The 16,761-nt window shown below is 46.5% G+C and overlaps 1 protein-coding gene across 3 annotated transcripts in view; it reads left to right on the top strand.

The window, feature by feature from the left end:
• Positions 1 to 13,736, top strand: part of tsc22d1 (TSC22 domain family, member 1) — a 194,649-nt gene extending 180,913 nt beyond the window's left edge. For 2 of the 3 annotated variants that reach the window (XM_067992524.1, XM_067992526.1), the window contains exons 2-3: positions 7,362 to 7,413; positions 12,018 to 13,736. In XM_067992524.1, coding sequence (XP_067848625.1) covers positions 7,362 to 7,413; positions 12,018 to 12,266 — 301 coding nt within the window. In that variant the 3' untranslated portion in view covers positions 12,267 to 13,736. Of the gene's footprint in view, positions 1 to 6,386; positions 6,709 to 7,361; positions 7,414 to 12,017 lie in introns of those variants that run through there. The other variant, XM_067992525.1, reaches the window with a different exon arrangement.
• The last annotated feature ends 3,025 nt before the right edge of the window (positions 13,737 to 16,761 follow it).

The raw sequence follows: 16,761 nt of genomic DNA, 5'->3' as shown, positions 1-16,761 counted from the left end.
CTTGCCTTCCTGTAATGCACGTCCAGTTGTTTGAAAATCCCAATTGCAGCTTTCATTTGATTGTAGACCTTCCCCAGTACAGCGGGTGGAAAACTGCATGACTGGTCTTTACTAGAAGATCAAGCAGTTGGTTGCCTGTGGCCAAAGTGATGGGCCAGCACTAGCAAGGAGAGCCACCAGAGCAGCAAGGTAGAGACCACTCATTAAACCTTGATACTTGAGCAACAAGATAGAGACCCCTCATTTACCTTACAATGCTGCTGTTGAAGTTGGGGCTGTGAGTTAAATGTAGCATTAAATAAATAACCCTGCAGCACAAAGCCAAATAACCGTGTTTGCAGCCTCAATATTCTGTTCAACCCCAAGTTGAGCTTCAACCCCCATATCCACTTCATCATAAAGACTGCCTAGTTCACCTCTAACGTCACCTACTTCTGCCCCTGCTCCATCTGCTGCTGCAACTCTTATCCATGCTTCTGCCACAGTCAGACTGGATTTACTCCAATGATCTGGCCAGGCTCCCATCCTCCACCCTTCATAAACTTCAGACTATCCAAAACTCTGCTGCCCGTATCCTATTCCACACCAAATCACATTGGCTGACATACATTGCCTCCAGTATCCCAACACTGACCTCCAACTTTTGGGAAAGGTACCAGTGATGTAGTTGTAAACAACTGAGTGTGAGCAATCTTGCTATGCGTGCTAGGAATTGGTGGGAACATTTAGTGGCTATAGTCTCCTGTCACCTGGGGAGGCACTGAGTAGGGGTCAGTCACTTTCCCATATTAGATATCACACTCAGTCACCCCAGCTGCTAGTGATTGATTTCAGAACAGCATTGGTAGAGGCCTAGGAGCAGGTCAATCATAGATGGTGCATGGCAGAGAAAAATATTGTCTTTTTTGGATAAAGCCCAGTTCAGGTTGAAAGTGAGAGCCCCATTTGGATATATAAGCGCTCCCAGTGGTTGCCTGAGATAAACTCCTTACAAGTACTGCTCCCCACTGGGAGCACAGAATCACCCCAGTTTGAAAGAGTATAAGGAGATCAATGGGTTGGTTACATTATATTCTATTGAATATGCATTTCAAAAACGGTTTAATATAACATCTGTCAATTCCCTCTTAAAACTGCCAGTGTTGTATGCAGAGTGAGCCCATTGTTCTGTAAAATTGTTTTTTTTTTTACTTGCAAAGGCAAGATTAAAATATCTAAATGAAAATGAAATGATTTGGTTCCTTTTAAGATATCTCCAGTTCAAAACATTCCATTCTTGCTTCATTGTGGTCTGTAAGGGTTAAATAGCCTCATGGGCAAGTCCTTTTGAATAAAGTCAGACACCATTTTGAATGTCTTTCTGTAAATGTTTCCAAAAAGTTGAATGATGCCAGCCTCATAAAGCTTAGATAAAGACAGAAAATGTAGCTGCACCGATGAAGCATCTCACCTGAACTGTTAATCTATCTTTTTTCTCTCATACTGACTAATGCACTGTGCATTTTCTTCTTTCGCTTACAACTGCACTTCAAATTCCCAACTGTCGAGCCTTTGGCTCTCCATTCACCATGATATTTCTGTAGCTACCGATCTGCTCAAACACACCCTCACCTCCACCTTCGATGCCCTTGTCCCCATTAAAACTATTACTGTCTCTCACCCTGGTTGTTCCCCCTGGTACGGCCCTCATCTCCGCTCCCTTAAGTCCAAAGGACACAGCTTGAACATTTATGGCGGACAACTGGTTTAGCCATTCATCGCCAGATCTGGCTGGATCACATAAAGCACTATCGGGTCCTACTCTCCTCTGCCAAAACTGCTCACTATTCCAGGATCATCCTGGAATGCAAAGATAAACCCCCCACTTCTCTTCTCCACTACAAATCATCATCTTAAACCTGCCTCCTCCACCGAAAAGTGTGAGGAGCTCATGGACTTCTTCATCACTAAGATTGAGACCATCCATTCAGCTGCCTCTGCCGCTTCCCTCCCTTCCCCTAACCCACCAAGCCAAACCTCCCCTAAGGCCTCCCCCTTGCCATAGCCATGAACTTGCATCTTTCTCTAGTTTCTCTCCTATCTCCCCTCGTGCCCTCTCCGAGCTCATCTTGACCATGAGACCCACCCCACTTCCTGCTCTCTCGACACTATCCCCATCAAACTGCTGGCCTCCCAGCTTCCCTTTCTAGCCCCCGTGTTAGCTGATATTAATGGTTCCCTCTCAGGTACTGACCCTCTCCCCTTCAAATCTGCCGTCATCACCCCACTTCTCAAAAAACCCACCCATGACCCCTCTGTCCTTGCAAACTATCGCCCCATCTCCATTCTCTCCAAAGTCTTGAACGTGTTGCCGCCTCCCAAATCCGTGACCATCTTTCCCCGAACTCCATGTTTGAATCTCTCTAATCAGGTTTCTGCTCCTGCCATGGTACTGAAACAGCCCTTATCAAAGTAACAAATGACATCCTATGTGACTGTGACAATGGTAAACCATCTCTCCTCTTCCTTCTCGATCTGTCTGCAGCCTTTGACATGGTTGACCCCACCATCCTCCTCCAACGCCTCTCCTCTGTCGTCCAGCTGGGTGGGACTGCGCTCACCTGGTTCCGTTCTTATCTATCCAGTCGTAGCCAGAGAATCACCTACAATGGCTTCTCTTCCCGCTCCTGCACAGTTACCTCTGGAGTCCCCCAAGGATCTATCCTCGGCCCCCTCTTATTTCTCATCTACATGCTGCCCCTCGACGACGTCATCCAAGAACACGTCAGATTCCACATGTACACTGACGCAACCCAGCTCTACCTCACCACCACATCTCTCGACCCTTCCACTGACTCTCATTTGTCACACTGCTTGTCCGACATCCAGTACTGGATGAGAAAAAATTTCCTCCAACTAAATATTGGGAAGACCAAAGCTGTTGTCTTCGATCCCCACCACAAACTCCGTTCCCTAGCCATCGACTCCATCTCCCTCGCTGGCCAGTCTAAGGCTGAACCAGACCGTTTGCTACCTTAGCATCCTATTTGACCCTGAGATGAGCTTCCGATCACACATCCGCTCCATCACCAAGATCGCCTGCTTCCACCTCCGTAACATCGCCTGTCTCCGCCCCTGCCTCAGCTCATCTGCTGCTGAAACCCTCATCTATTGCCTTAGTTATCTCCAGACTCGACTCTTCCAATGGTCTCCTGGCCGGTCTCCCATCTTCCACCCTCCCATCTTCTACCCTCCATAAACTTGAGCTCATCCAAAACTCTGCTGCCCGTATCCTAACTCACACCAAGTCCCATTCACCCATCACCCCTGTGCTCATGCCTTCAGCTGCCTAGGCCCTAAGCTCTGGAATTCCCTCCCTAAATCTCTCCGCCTCTCCATCTCTCTATCTCTCTCTCCTCCTTTAAGATGCTCCTTAAAACCTACCTCTGTGACCCTTATCCTAATAGCTCCTATGTTGCTCGGTGTTAAATTTCATTTGTTAATGCTCCTGTGAAGCGCCTTGGCAGGATTTACCATGTTAAAGGTGCTGTATAAATGCAAGTTGTTTTGTTTCAGATTTTCAGTATTTGTATTTTTATTTAAATCTCACATACCTGATGTGCTTTAATCCAAAATTTAGCAATAGAAACAGCATTTTGTGGAAAACTTGATTGTAAATTTTGTTTGCAATAATGTAATTTTAATTTCCATTCTCTTCCTGGAGCTGAATGGTATTGTAGCTGTTCCTGTGGACTGGTGGAAAGTTGAATATGCAGATATTTGTATAGGAAACTAAAGCAATGATAATTTTGTATTTGAGGTTACGAAAGGCACAAAATGGCAATTTCAAGTGCAGTATATTCAAGATGATTTAATTATTCTAAATGGGGGTATGGCAGTGTAGTGGTTATGTTACTAGACTAGAAATAATCCAGAGAATGAGAGTTCAAATCCCAACATGGCAGTTTAAGAATTTGAATTGTTTTCTAAAAATCTGGAAATTGAAAAAAATGGTATCAGTAAAAATGACCATGAAGCGGTCTGATTGTTGTAAAAACCCAACTGGTTCATTAATGTCCGTTAGGAAAGGAAACATGCCCTCTTTACTCATCCTGGCCTATATGTGACTCCTGATGTGGTCAACTCTTAACTGCCCTCTTGAGTAGCCAAGTCACCCAGTTGTATCAAACTGCTACAAAGGATAATCTTCATCGCTGGCTCAAAATCCTGGAACTCCCTACCTAACAGCACTGTGGGAGCATCTTCACTGCACAAACTGCAGCGGTTCAAGGAGAAGGCTCACCACCACCTTAGGGCAACTAGTGATGGGCAATAATTGCCGGCCTCGCCAGCGACTCCCAGGTCCCAAGAATGAATTTTTAAAAATTGATACGGTGAGACATGGGTTTTGTGGAATTGGGGTGATGCTGCTAATGGAATTTACCAGTGTTTGCAGATTTAATGGTCCATTCTGGTATCACCAGTTATGTAACATTTGATGCATGTTATTGCTAGAGCTGAACTGTAGGTGGCAGTATATCTGTGCTATAAGGACTGGTGATTGAGTTTGGCAGTGATTAATGTTACACCCAATAATATACAGAAAATATGCACAGTAAGACAGTTGCATAATGAAAATCTCCCCATGTACACATAGATGCACAAGTCCTACACGAGCCATGCCTGTGCAGTCGTAGACTCGTAATCACCAGCTTTCTCTTTCACCCTGAAGTTTATTTTTCTGATTGACAAAAAGTAGAGGTTATCTTTGAGGAATCAAGTTTCCACAGGAAAACTTGATCTCTTAACCCAAGGCTCAAGTTATTTTTTTAAATCGTCTGTACCAGAATTTTTTTGTTAAGTGGACCTTTAGGTCCAACTTGCATACTTTACGGTTAATGATTTTAATTGAACAATTAGCAAGTAAGTCCTAATGCAGTTATTATATATTGAGGACTGTACAACCTGCTTCTTGAGCCGTGCCTTTGGTCACCTTGTTGCTCCACTACTACAGTCAGCATCCATTCTTCTCCCTCTAAGCACCTCGGGACATTTATAATATGTTAAAGCACTATATCTCTGCACTCCTCCAATTCTGGCCTCTTGTGCATCCCCGATTTTCTTCGCTCCACCATTGGCGATTGTGCCTTCAGCTACCTAGGCCCTAAACCTCTCCGCCTCTATACTTCTCCTTTTAAGACACTCCTTAAAACCTACCTCTTTGACCAAGCTTTTGGTCACGTGTCCTAATATCTCCTTATATGGCTTGGTGTCAAATTTTGTCTGATAATGCTCCTATAAAGCGCCTTGGGATGTTTTACTACCTTAAAGGTGCTTTATAAATGCAAGTTGTTATATAAGTACAGATTATTATACAGAGCATGGTTAGACTTATGGAAGTCTTGTACTGTGCTCAGTTTTGGGCATGCCTTTCGGCAGGGTATATCAGTCCTGAAAAAGTCCACTGTGGCTCACCTGCTGAATGGTGGTGATGAAAGGACTTAAATATGTGGAGGGACTGGGTAAACGTATTAATGATATGCCCTAGAGATGAGGAGGTTTAAGAATGATCCGGCTTTGTTGTTTATAATAATAAAAGGAATTTGACAAGTTCAGCAGGGAACGACGCTTCACTCTAGTAGAGAAATCCAGAACAAGGGGGACATAATCTTAAAATTAGAACTAATTAGGGAATTAATGTTAATAAGAGCTGCATAGCTGACCAAATGGCCAAGTGGACCATGGGCTGAAATATCTATTCCTGTGTACCTTGCTAATTATTTAAATGTGCTTTGTGATGCAAATATAGCTCCACAAAATGCATCAAATTTTGCAGGAGTTTTTTATTTCCACAGTTTTGCTGTTTTCAGAAATTTACATAACCAGCCAGCAGTTTCTCTCGACCTAGATCTGTAAAATCAACCAAAAATAAAATATTAAGTGAGCAAATTAAAATGTTCTCAAAGGACTGAGATATGAGAACCAGTTCAACATTCCTCTTTTATGGGTCTCAGAAATAAATTAAGTCTATCTGTTAGAGTAAATACAGCTCCAGTTTAAAGAACATAGTGGACAAATATTAATTTCTTGCAATCGTTTGTCTTTTAAAAGAGATTATCTACTGGGTTCCTGTTTGAAACATTTACGTAAAAGTCACGTCATATAATAATCATATGGCAATAAGTTCTGACAAATTAAGAAGGCTGAGTGCTTAACGTAAATACAACCTGTGCTTGGACATGGCACTTTGTGGGCGGTTCCTAAACGTGTAATATATGTGTGGAAATTATGAAAATAAGGCCCGGCTGTGGCTTTTGTTCGTATATATTATGCTAATAAGGATCAGGTGAGCCAATTGCGGTGCAGTTGGCCGGTGTTCTTTGCATATATTATGCCGATGAGCGTACTGTCGGATTCTGTGGAGAGAAGCAGCGGCAAGGGGGCTGTTTGTTACCATCAGAGGTTTCTTTGTGGAGCCGTGGAGGTGGCTCTCCTTACACACAGTTTCAGTAAAAATTCCGAATCTCTAAACCTTCACCTTCGCGACGACCGGTTTAAAGGCAGCAAAGCTCCGTTTCTCGAGCATATTTCCTTTTAGAATAGCATGAATGCTGAATATTATAAGTCACTGGCGATGGAGCTTGGAGTTTACCAGCTGAGAAATTTCTCGATTTCATTCCTTTCATCTTTGCTTGGAACAGAAAACGCCTCCGTAAAATTAGACAGTAGGTAAATGTCGGTTGTTGCATTTTTTGTGCAGTGTAAAGGTCGGTTATGTTGGATATGAGGTGGACATGTACAGTGTATCAAATGCCACTTACATTGCAACAGTCTGCGGTGCTAAAGGCGGTGACAGCTTCTTCGAAGTCTAAGGCTCTTTGTGGGCGATCATATACATTTGAAAGCGATTCTTTAACGTGTGCATGGATCTGGGAGCTCCTGCTCGATGTATGCCTATGGAAATATTGGTGGAGATCAATGCAGGGAAAAATGGCTGGCGTCGTCTCACAGGCTTGTTATTTTGCCGCATTACAGCGGGGGCATCTACCCAAGAGTCAGCAAAAAGTGAAGATACGGCGTTTTTGTTTAAGGCTCAGTCCTACACATTGACCAAAATGCAATCATTGATTAAAATATAAATATTATTTGTTGCAGCAAAATATGCTGAGTGATGCATCGCTTGCAAGCTGGTCGGTGTTTGCTGCACCCGGGGGTAAATAAAATGCATCAGATGAACACAAAAACAAGGCTATTATCAGGTTACAATTCTACATTAGATCTTGGCAGGAGGGACTGCTTGATTTGTCTTCCATTTGCATGTTTTTTTTCATGCTTCAATCGGGATTGTTGCTTTAATCTTGTTTTTGTTTGTTTCATTACAGTTCTTCTGGTGCCAGTGTGGTAGCCATAGACAACAAAATCGAGCAAGCCATGGTAAGTCGAATCAAGTATTTGTGTAGAGAACGGTGAAGAAAAAAAAGGGGTATTGATTGTACAGTAATGTCAGGGAGGGGAAACCAATTCAGAGGATTTCAGAAGTCCTGGGGTGGGGGGGGGGGGGGAAGGCGATGTTTTTAAGTGGGACCGTGCCAAGGATAATTCGGAAATCACAGGTGTAACAATGCAGGTTGGACATTCACTGTACAGTGTGCCAGTATTTCCACTGCTCGCCCTCTGTGTGGAGGGGCATTTACTCATTGTTCATACACTGGGGAATCATTACATGGATGTTCAAGGTGAATCTGGGGCACCTTTTTACTTGTATGTGCATCAGACTTGTACATCTTGACCTAGTCACTAACCATTATCCACTTACAAAATGAAGCTGTTTTTTCATGTCTACAATTTGAAGTAATTTTAAAATCTCATTTGATGCCACAGCCGTGTTACTGGGACACTTAACAGATTGAATATTGTTTTCCTTGCTTGTGCAATAAACCATTTTTGCAATGCTAGTCCAATCAGTAAATGGTTCATTCATATAACATTAATGTAGCTATGTTGTATGGCATAGGATTGTAGACCAGTCTGGTATTTCTTGACCTGACTATTGTTGATCAGGCAGATTGTGTTGTACAGTAAGCTCTTTCCATGTCCCCAGGGGAGTCTATCTGTTTATGGCTGCCAGAGTAAAGTGGAGGGGGGTTGGGGGTTGGTGGTGTTGTGCCTTTTTACATTAAGACTTGCTGTAAGAGAAGGGAGGGGGGATGAGCCTGCCATGGTAAGATTTGCTATATGTTGGGGGCTGAATCCTAGCCTTTTGAAGTAAGATATGTGTAAATATGTTGGGGTTTGAATTCTAGTCTGTCCCAAGGAGACTTGCTGAGTATATTATCTATTGAGGGTTGAATCCTAGCCTTTCCCATTTAAGACTGGTTGTGTACAAATTGGTTGGACCCCAGCCTGTCCCATTAAGATTCGCTGTGGATATGTTACTTGGACCCTAGCCCCCCACCAACAAGCTGGCTGTGGACCTTAGACCTCCTCCCACCCAAAAGGCTTGTTGTGGACCCTGACCCCCCCTCTAAGGCTTGTTGTGGACCCTGACCCCCCCTCTAAGGCTTGTTCTGGACCCTCCCCCCCCTCTAAGGCTTGTTGTGGACCCTGACCCCCCCCTTCTAAGGCTTGTTGTGGACCCTGACTCCCCCCCCCCCCCCTCTAAGGCTTGTTGTGGACCCTGACTCCCCCCCCCCCCCCTCTAAGGCTTGTTGTGGACCCTGACCCCCCCCTCTAAGGCTTGTTGTGGACTCTGACCCCCCCCCCCCCCCTCTAAGGCTTATTGTGGACTCTGACCCCCCTCTAAGGCTTGTTGTGGACTCTGACCCCCCCCCCCCTCTAAGGCTTGTTGTGGACCCTGACCCCCCCCCCCCCCCATCTAAGGCTTGTTGTGGACTCTGACCACCACCCCCCCCCCCCCGGCTTGTTGTGGACCCTGACCCCCCCCCCCCCCATCTAAGGCTTGTTGTGGACCCTGACCCCCCCCCCCCCATCTAAGGCTTGTTGTGGACTCTGACCACCCCCCCCCCCCCACTGGCTTGTTGTGGACCCTGACCCCCCCCCCCATCTAAGGCTTGTTGTGGACTCTGACCCCCCCCCCCTCTAAGGCTTGTTGTGGACCCTGACCCCCCCCCCCTCTAAGGCTTGTTGTGGACCCTGACCCCCCCCCCCCCTCTAAGGCTTGTTGTGGACCCTGACCCCCCCCCCCTCTAAGGCTTGTTGTGGACTCTGACCCCCCCCCCCCTCTAAGGCTTGTTGTGGACCCTGACCCCCCCCCCATCTAAGGCTTGTTGTGGACCCTGACCCCCCCCCCCCCCATCTAAGGCTTGTTGTGGACTCTGACCCCGCCCGCCCCGGCTTGTTGTGGACCCTGACACCCCCCCCCATCTAAGGCTTGTTGTGGTCCCTGACCCCCCCCCCCCCCCATCTAAGGCTTGTTGTGGACCCTGACCCCCCCCCCCATCTAAGGCTTGTTGTGGACTCTGACCCCCCTCCCCCCCCCCCCGGCTTGTTGTGGACTCTGACCCCCCCCCCCCCCGGCTTGTTGTGGACTCTGACCCCGCCCGCCCCGGCTTGTTGTGGATATGTTACTTGGACCCTAGCCCCCCCCCCCCCCCCCCCCGGTGTATATGTTGCTTTGACCCCGGCCTGTCCCCCGCAGACTGTGGGGGAGCTCTTGCAGCGGGCGCTGTTTCCTGCCTCTCCGGGCTGGGCTCGGCCCCGCTCCGGCTGCGCGGGTGCTGCCCGCACGAGCCGCTCGCACGAATCTTCCGGCTGTTGCCAGGCGATCTCAGAACCTTAAACCGTGGGCTATAAATAACTCGGGCGCCTATTGGCCAGCTGCCGGTGACGTGGCGCAGCCTGTGGTTTCGGTGACGTCAGCAGTTGTTGGGAGCGGACGGAGCAGGAAATGGGAATTTGGGCGAAAGCGGGGAGGAGCGCGCGGGACTGAGGCGGGAGGCGGGCCCCGGGCCCCGGGCTTCCAGACAGTTTAAATACAACTAATGGAATTAGTGGTCATGGTGGAGAATGAGCAGCAGTCAAGAGCTCTCTGCGGCGGGAGCCAGGCTCTGCTTAGTAGGAAAGGGGGTGCAATGTCCCGCGGAGGAGCTCGTAATAAAATAAACTCGCACGTTTCTGATGCTTAACCTCATCTTAACATCCCCCCCCCCCAAGTATTTCATGCATTTGACATAGCGAACGTGAATTAAAGGGCAATGACCGTGAGCTTATGGGTCTCAGGCTTTTAGTATGTTTAAAATCATGGTAATGCTCACGCGATATGTCTTAAGATAATTGTATTGCTTTTGTGTTTAGAGCGTTTAATGCTGGTTGATCAGTAATCTGAACGACCTAGTGTATATCGTGTAAGGTACTTTTGCAGGGATTTATTTCGAAGTGCTTTGCACTAAGTGCGGGTTGACAAAGAATTCAAGTGGTTTCCCAATTTTAAACTTTAAAAAAAATAAAGCTTTGAAATGTTTCCATATTCAGGGTTTCATTTAGGCAGGTATATCATATTGCATCATATCAGAATTGATTTAAAACCATTAAATTAATGAATGAGAACTTTGAATTCCTCAGCAAAAGTAGTTAAATGAGATATGTAGAATGCAGTGACAGTATTTTCCTATGCAGAAGCTGTTCATTTCAGTGTCATGACTGTATTGCATATCCGAGGTGAAACCTGGACTCAGACAGCACCCACTTTTAAATAACACAAGTGTAAAACAGACTCACATCAGGAGTTTATTTTACTTTTGTCACGCTGCTTGTCACATTTGTCACGTTGCTTATCCAACATCCAGTATCGGATGAGCAGAAATTTCCACCAATTGAATATTGGGAAGACCAAAGCCATTATCTTCGGTCAATTCTTCTCCCTGGCCACTGTCTGAGGCTGAACCAGACCGTTTGCAATCTTGGCATCCTATTTGACCCTGCACTGAGCTTCCGACCACACATCCTTTCCATCACAAAGACCGTCTGCTTCCATCTCCGTAACATCGCCCGTCTTCACCCTTGCCTCAGCTCATCTGCTGAAACCCTCATCCATGTCTTTGGAATAGTCGAGTTTAGAGGTAACAAAGTGCTCCTGGCCGGTCTCCCGTCTTCCACCCTCCGTAAACTTGAGCTCATCCATAACTCTGCTGCCCGTATCCTAACTCACACCAAGTCCCGTTCACCCATCACCCCTGTGCTCGCTGACCTACGTTGGCTCCAGGAACACCTTGATTTTTAAAATTCTCATCCTTGTTTTCAATTCCCTCCATGGCCTCGCCCCTCCCTATCTCTGTAACCTCCTCCAGCCCTACAACCCTCCTCCAATTCTGGCCTCTTGCACATCCCCAATTTTCATTGCTGCACCAATGGCTGTCGTACCTTCAACTGCCTAGGCTTTAAGCTCTGGAACTCCCTTCCTAAACCTCTCTGCCTCCTTTAAGATGCTCCTTAACACCTAACCTTTTGACCCAGCTCTTGGTCACCTGTCCTAATATCTCCTTATGTGGCTTAGTGTCAAATTTTGTTTGATTATGCTCCTGTATGAAGTCCCTTGGGATGTTTCACTACGTTAAAGGCACTATACAAATGCAAGTTGTTGTTACATAGCTGTGCAATCTTGCAGTGGGCCTCTCAAGCTCACCTGTCTCTCCTTCATTTGCTTCATTCTTTGCAGTACAAACTGTTCAGTTGGTAAGATGTTGTTTGCTGCAGCAAAGTGCCAGGCCACAGGGCAAGAGAAAATTCACTGTGATGCTGTCTTTCATGGAGGATCCAGTATAACTGGAACAGTCTCGTGGAAAAAACATAATATAATAGGCTTTGTGATGCCCCACAGAGATGGTTTTTATACTCTGGGATTAGTATAATTTAATAAAATCTGGACAAAGAAAAGTACCGAATGAAGGAGGAAGGGGCCAGCAGAATACTTAAATAAACTGTGATTTTGTTTAAATAAATCAATAGAAAGACAAGTTTTAAAAATGTGGTTCAGTATAGTTCGATGTAATTATCTTTAATGTGGTTCATTTTTTTTGCAGGATCTGGTGAAGAGTCACTTGATGTATGCAGTGAGGGAGGAGGTGGAGGTCCTTAAGGAACAGATCAAAGAACTGGTAGAGAGAAACTCACAGTTGGAACAGGAAAACAACCTGCTGAAGACTCTGGCTAGCCCTGAGCAGTTAGCACAGTTTCAGGCACAGCTCCAGACAACTGGCTGTTCCCTGCCAGTGTCTCAATCAGGACAAACCACTCAACCCACACCACCTAACGGGGGATCATCAGCTTAAAGTCCTGGCTGTACAATCCATTGGAGCCATCAGGCTTTGCAGAGAAGAGAAATAAATCTGTCATATCAATCATCATGTAATATTTCATCGCACACCAACAATTCCAAATTGGTTATGGGAACTAGAGTTGTAAAAAAATTCAGAAAGAAACTCTCTTCAGTGTTAAGACAGTCGTCTTTTGGCTAAAGGAGTTTGCTTTGAGGGTGTGGAATGAAACCTTGTTCTCTCAAAGAGAGTGGTTGTATGCACGAAAGAAGAAAAGCAGCCATGCAGATCTGAGTGCTGGTTACCGATCATTGCTCATGCTGTGAAAATGCGTGCACAGTTTTATTTCATTCAGCACGCCTGTGTCTGTGTGTGCATGCGTGTGTATGTATGTGTGCACTAATATAACCGCTTCCTGACAAGGTAGAGGAAGAAGTGGATCAGAGGCAATCAGATACTGACCAGAGAGTCTGAGAGGGCCGTGCCCTCCTTTACAATGCTATAGGCCACTTTGATATATAAATGAGTTATGAAGACAAAACGGGAATATGAAGGCAAAGCTGAGCAGTATTTGAACTATAGAACTGTCACCTTGGACCTTAAATTGATAAGTTTGCTATGTTTACACTGCTTTTCCAGGAGGCGGAGAGGTGTAGATTTTTCAATTTAGATGTGACTCTAAAGATTTAGAACAATCCAAAAGGTTGTTCATCTAATGTATATTGTGTACGTAGTGTAAGTATTGTGTAATATAGAGCTGTAACTATTAGGTTGTACAGATTGAATCTTGCTGTTTCACAGATCCAATTGCATTTGGACATTTTTTATGCTGTTGAACAGAAATGGCATTCATAAACAATTATGCTGTCCTAAGACATAGCAGGGCTGGAAGAATTTTTTTTTGTAAGTTAATGGTACGTGACTGGTAATAATAGAAAGTAAGTGGTCCACTGGTCCCATTTCTTGTATCTATCAAAGCTGAGCAGCGGCAGATGCTATACATTAGATGCACTGACAGAAGTGGTCTTTCAGTCAGAGGAAGTACTGAGAGATGAGAATTTTTGGGTTCCAGTGGAATTGATTCTAGTTAATGCTTCATAGACCATAGCTGTTGGTTCAGTAGCCCATTGGTCTGTCCAAATCTATACAGTAACGGTCTGGCTAGATTGCTGTAGGATCCAGGACCAATGGATTCATCCAGCTCGGCATAATTTCTGCTTCTAGCTAGCTGTTGGATACCTACAATAATATTGTACTCACAAGTAGTACAGTATTTGTAACACCCATAAGAGTGTATTTTGACAATTAAGCACTCCAGACCCGAAAATTTCTGTTAGCAGCTCTGATTTCTGCTATGGATTTCATATTAACAGTAATAGTGTTGCTTATGTTCTGGTGCATGTTCTGAAACAGTTGTAACACATTCAGTTATACTCGACTGCTGCACAACTTCTAAACTTTCAATAAACTCATGTTGGTAAATAATTGACTGTTCATTGAATTATCTGTGTTTTTACAGTATTTTTTTGTTAGAAACTGCAGCATAATGTGGGTTCAGGTTGTTTGAAAGAAATGTTATCAACAAGAACAGACTTTCGGTATTTATCACCGTCCATGCATCTGAACCTAGACAACTGTGATGGCCGGTACCCTGTGGGCACCAAGTATGATGGCCAGTGCTCGACAGGCACCAAGTATGATGGTCGGTACCCTAAATGGCACCAAGTATGATGGCCATTACCCTACAGGCACCAAGTATGATGGTCGGTTACCCTGTGGGCACCAAGTATGATGGCCAGTGCTCGACAGGCACCAAGTATGATGGTTGGTACCCTAAATGGCACCAAGTATGATGGCCATTACCCTACAGGCACCAAGTATGATGGTCGGTACCCTGTGGGCACCAAGTATGATGGCCAGTGCTCTACAGGCACCAAGTATGATGGCCAGTGCTCTACAGGCACCAAGTATGATGGCCGGTGCTCTACAGGCACCAAGTATGATGGCCAGTGCTCTACAGGCACCAAGTATGATGGTCGGTGCTCTACAGGCACCAAGTATGATGGTCGGTGCTCTACAGGCACCAAGTATGATGGTCGGTGCTCTACAGGCACCAAGTATGATGGTCGGTGCTCTACAGGCACCAAGTATGATGGTCGGTGCTCTACAGGCACCAAGTATGATGGTCGGTGCTCTACAGGCACCAAGTATGATGGTCGGTGCTCTACAGGCACCAAGTATGATGGTCGGTGCTCTACAGGCACCAAGTATGATGGCCAGTGCTCTACAGGCACCAAGTATGATGGCCGGTGCTCTACAGGCACCAAGTATGATGGTCGGTGCTCTACAGGCACCAAGTATGATGGTCGGTGCTCTACAGGCACCAAGTATGATGGTCGGTGCTCTACAGGCACCAAGTATGATGGCCAGTGCTCTACAGGCACCAAGTATGATGGCCGGTGCTCTACAGGCACCAAGTATGATGGTCGGTGCTCTACAGGCACCAAGTATGATGGCCAGTGCTCTACAGGCACCAAGTATGATGGCCGGTGCTCTACAGGCACCAAGTATGATGGTCGGTGCTCTACAGGCACCAAGTATGATGGTCGGTGCTCTACAGGCACCAAGTATGATGGTCGGTGCTCTACAGGCACCAAGTATGATGGCCGGTGCTCTACAGGCACCAAGTATGATGGCCGGTGCTCTACAGGCACCAAGTATGATGGCCGGTGCTCTACAGGCACCAAGTATGATGGCCAGTGCTCGACAGGCACCAAGTATGATGGCCGGTGCTCTACAGGCACCAAGTATGATGGCCGGTGCTCTACAGGCACCAAGTATGATGGCCAGTGCTCTACAGGCACCAAGTATGATGGCCGGTGCTCTACAGGCACCAAGTATGATGGCCAGTGCTCTACAGGCACCAAGTATGATGGCCGGTGCTCTACAGGCACCAAGTATGATGGCCAGTGCTCTACAGGCACCAAGTATGATGGTCGGTGCTCTACAGGCACCAAGTATGATGGCCGGTGCTCTACAGGCACCAAGTATGATGGCCGGTGCTCTACAGGCACCAAGTATGATGGTCGGTGCTCTACAGGCACCAAGTATGATGGCCAGTGCTCTACAGGCACCAAGTATGATGGCCAGTGCTCTACAGGCACCAAGTATGATGGCCGGTGCTCTACAGGCACCAAGTATGATGGCCAGTGCTCTACAGGCACCAAGTATGATGGCCAGTGCTCTACAGGCACCAAGTATGATGGCCGGTGCTCTACAGGCACCAAGTATGATGGTCGGTGCTCTACAGGCACCAAGTATGATGGTCGGTGCTCTACAGGCACCAAGTATGATGGCCAGTGCTCGACAGGCACCAAGTATGATGGCCAGTGCTCTACAGGCACCAAGTATGATGGCCAGTGCTCTACAGGCACCAAGTATGATGGCCGGTGCTCGACAGGCACCAAGTATGATGGTCGGTGCTCTACAGGCACCAAGTATGATGGTCGGTGCTCTACAGGCACCAAGTATGATGGTCGGTGCTCTACAGGCACCAAGTATGATGGCCAGTGCTCTACAGGCACCAAGTATGATGGTCGGTGCTCTACAGGCACCAAGTATGATGGCCAGTGCTCTACAGGCACCAAGTATGATGGCCGGTGCTCTACAGGCACCAAGTATGATGGTCGGTGCTCTACAGGCACCAAGTATGATGGTCGGTGCTCTACAGGCACCAAGTATGATGGCCAGTGCTCTACAGGCACCAAGTATGATGGTCGGTGCTCTACAGGCACCAAGTATGATGGTCGGTGCTCTACAGGCACCAAGTATGATGGTCGGTGCTCTACAGGCACCAAGTATGATGGCCAGTGCTCGACAGGCACCAAGTATGATGGCCAGTGCTCTACAGGCACCAAGTATGATGGCCGGTGCTCTACAGGCACCAAGTATGATGGTCGGTGCTCTACAGGCACCAAGTATGATGGTCGGTGCTCTACAGGCACCAAGTATGATGGCCATTACCCTACAGGCACCAAGTATGATGGTCGGTGCTCTACAGGCACCAAGTATGATGGTCGGTGCTCTACAGGCACCAAGTATGATGGTCGGTGCTCTACAGGCACCAAGTATGATGGTCGGTGCTCTACAGGCACCAAGTATGATGGCCAGTGCTCTACAGGCACCAAGTATGATGGCCGGTGCTCTACAGGCACCAAGTATGATGGCCAGTGCTCTACAGGCACCAAGTATGATGGTCGGTGCTCTACAGGCACCAAGTATAATGGCCGGTGCTCTACAGGCACCAAGTATGATGGTCGGTGCTCTACAGGCACCACATATGATGGCCATTACCCTACAGGCACCAAACACTGAGGGTCAGTACCATAAAATATACCAAGTGGCAAACTGGCAGATAAGGTTTTATGTTTTTTGGGAGAAAGAAAGTAAAAACTTATGTTAACCAAGAAAGTTCCTCTAATAAAAGGAGCTAAATTCCTGAATGCCAGTG

The sequence above is a fragment of the Heptranchias perlo genome, chromosome 11 (genome assembly GCF_035084215.1).
Source record: "Heptranchias perlo isolate sHepPer1 chromosome 11, sHepPer1.hap1, whole genome shotgun sequence".
NCBI lineage: Eukaryota > Metazoa > Chordata > Chondrichthyes > Hexanchiformes > Hexanchidae > Heptranchias > Heptranchias perlo.
The sequence above is the reverse complement of the archived record's forward strand: the minus strand, read 5'-3'. Positions and strand labels throughout refer to the sequence as shown.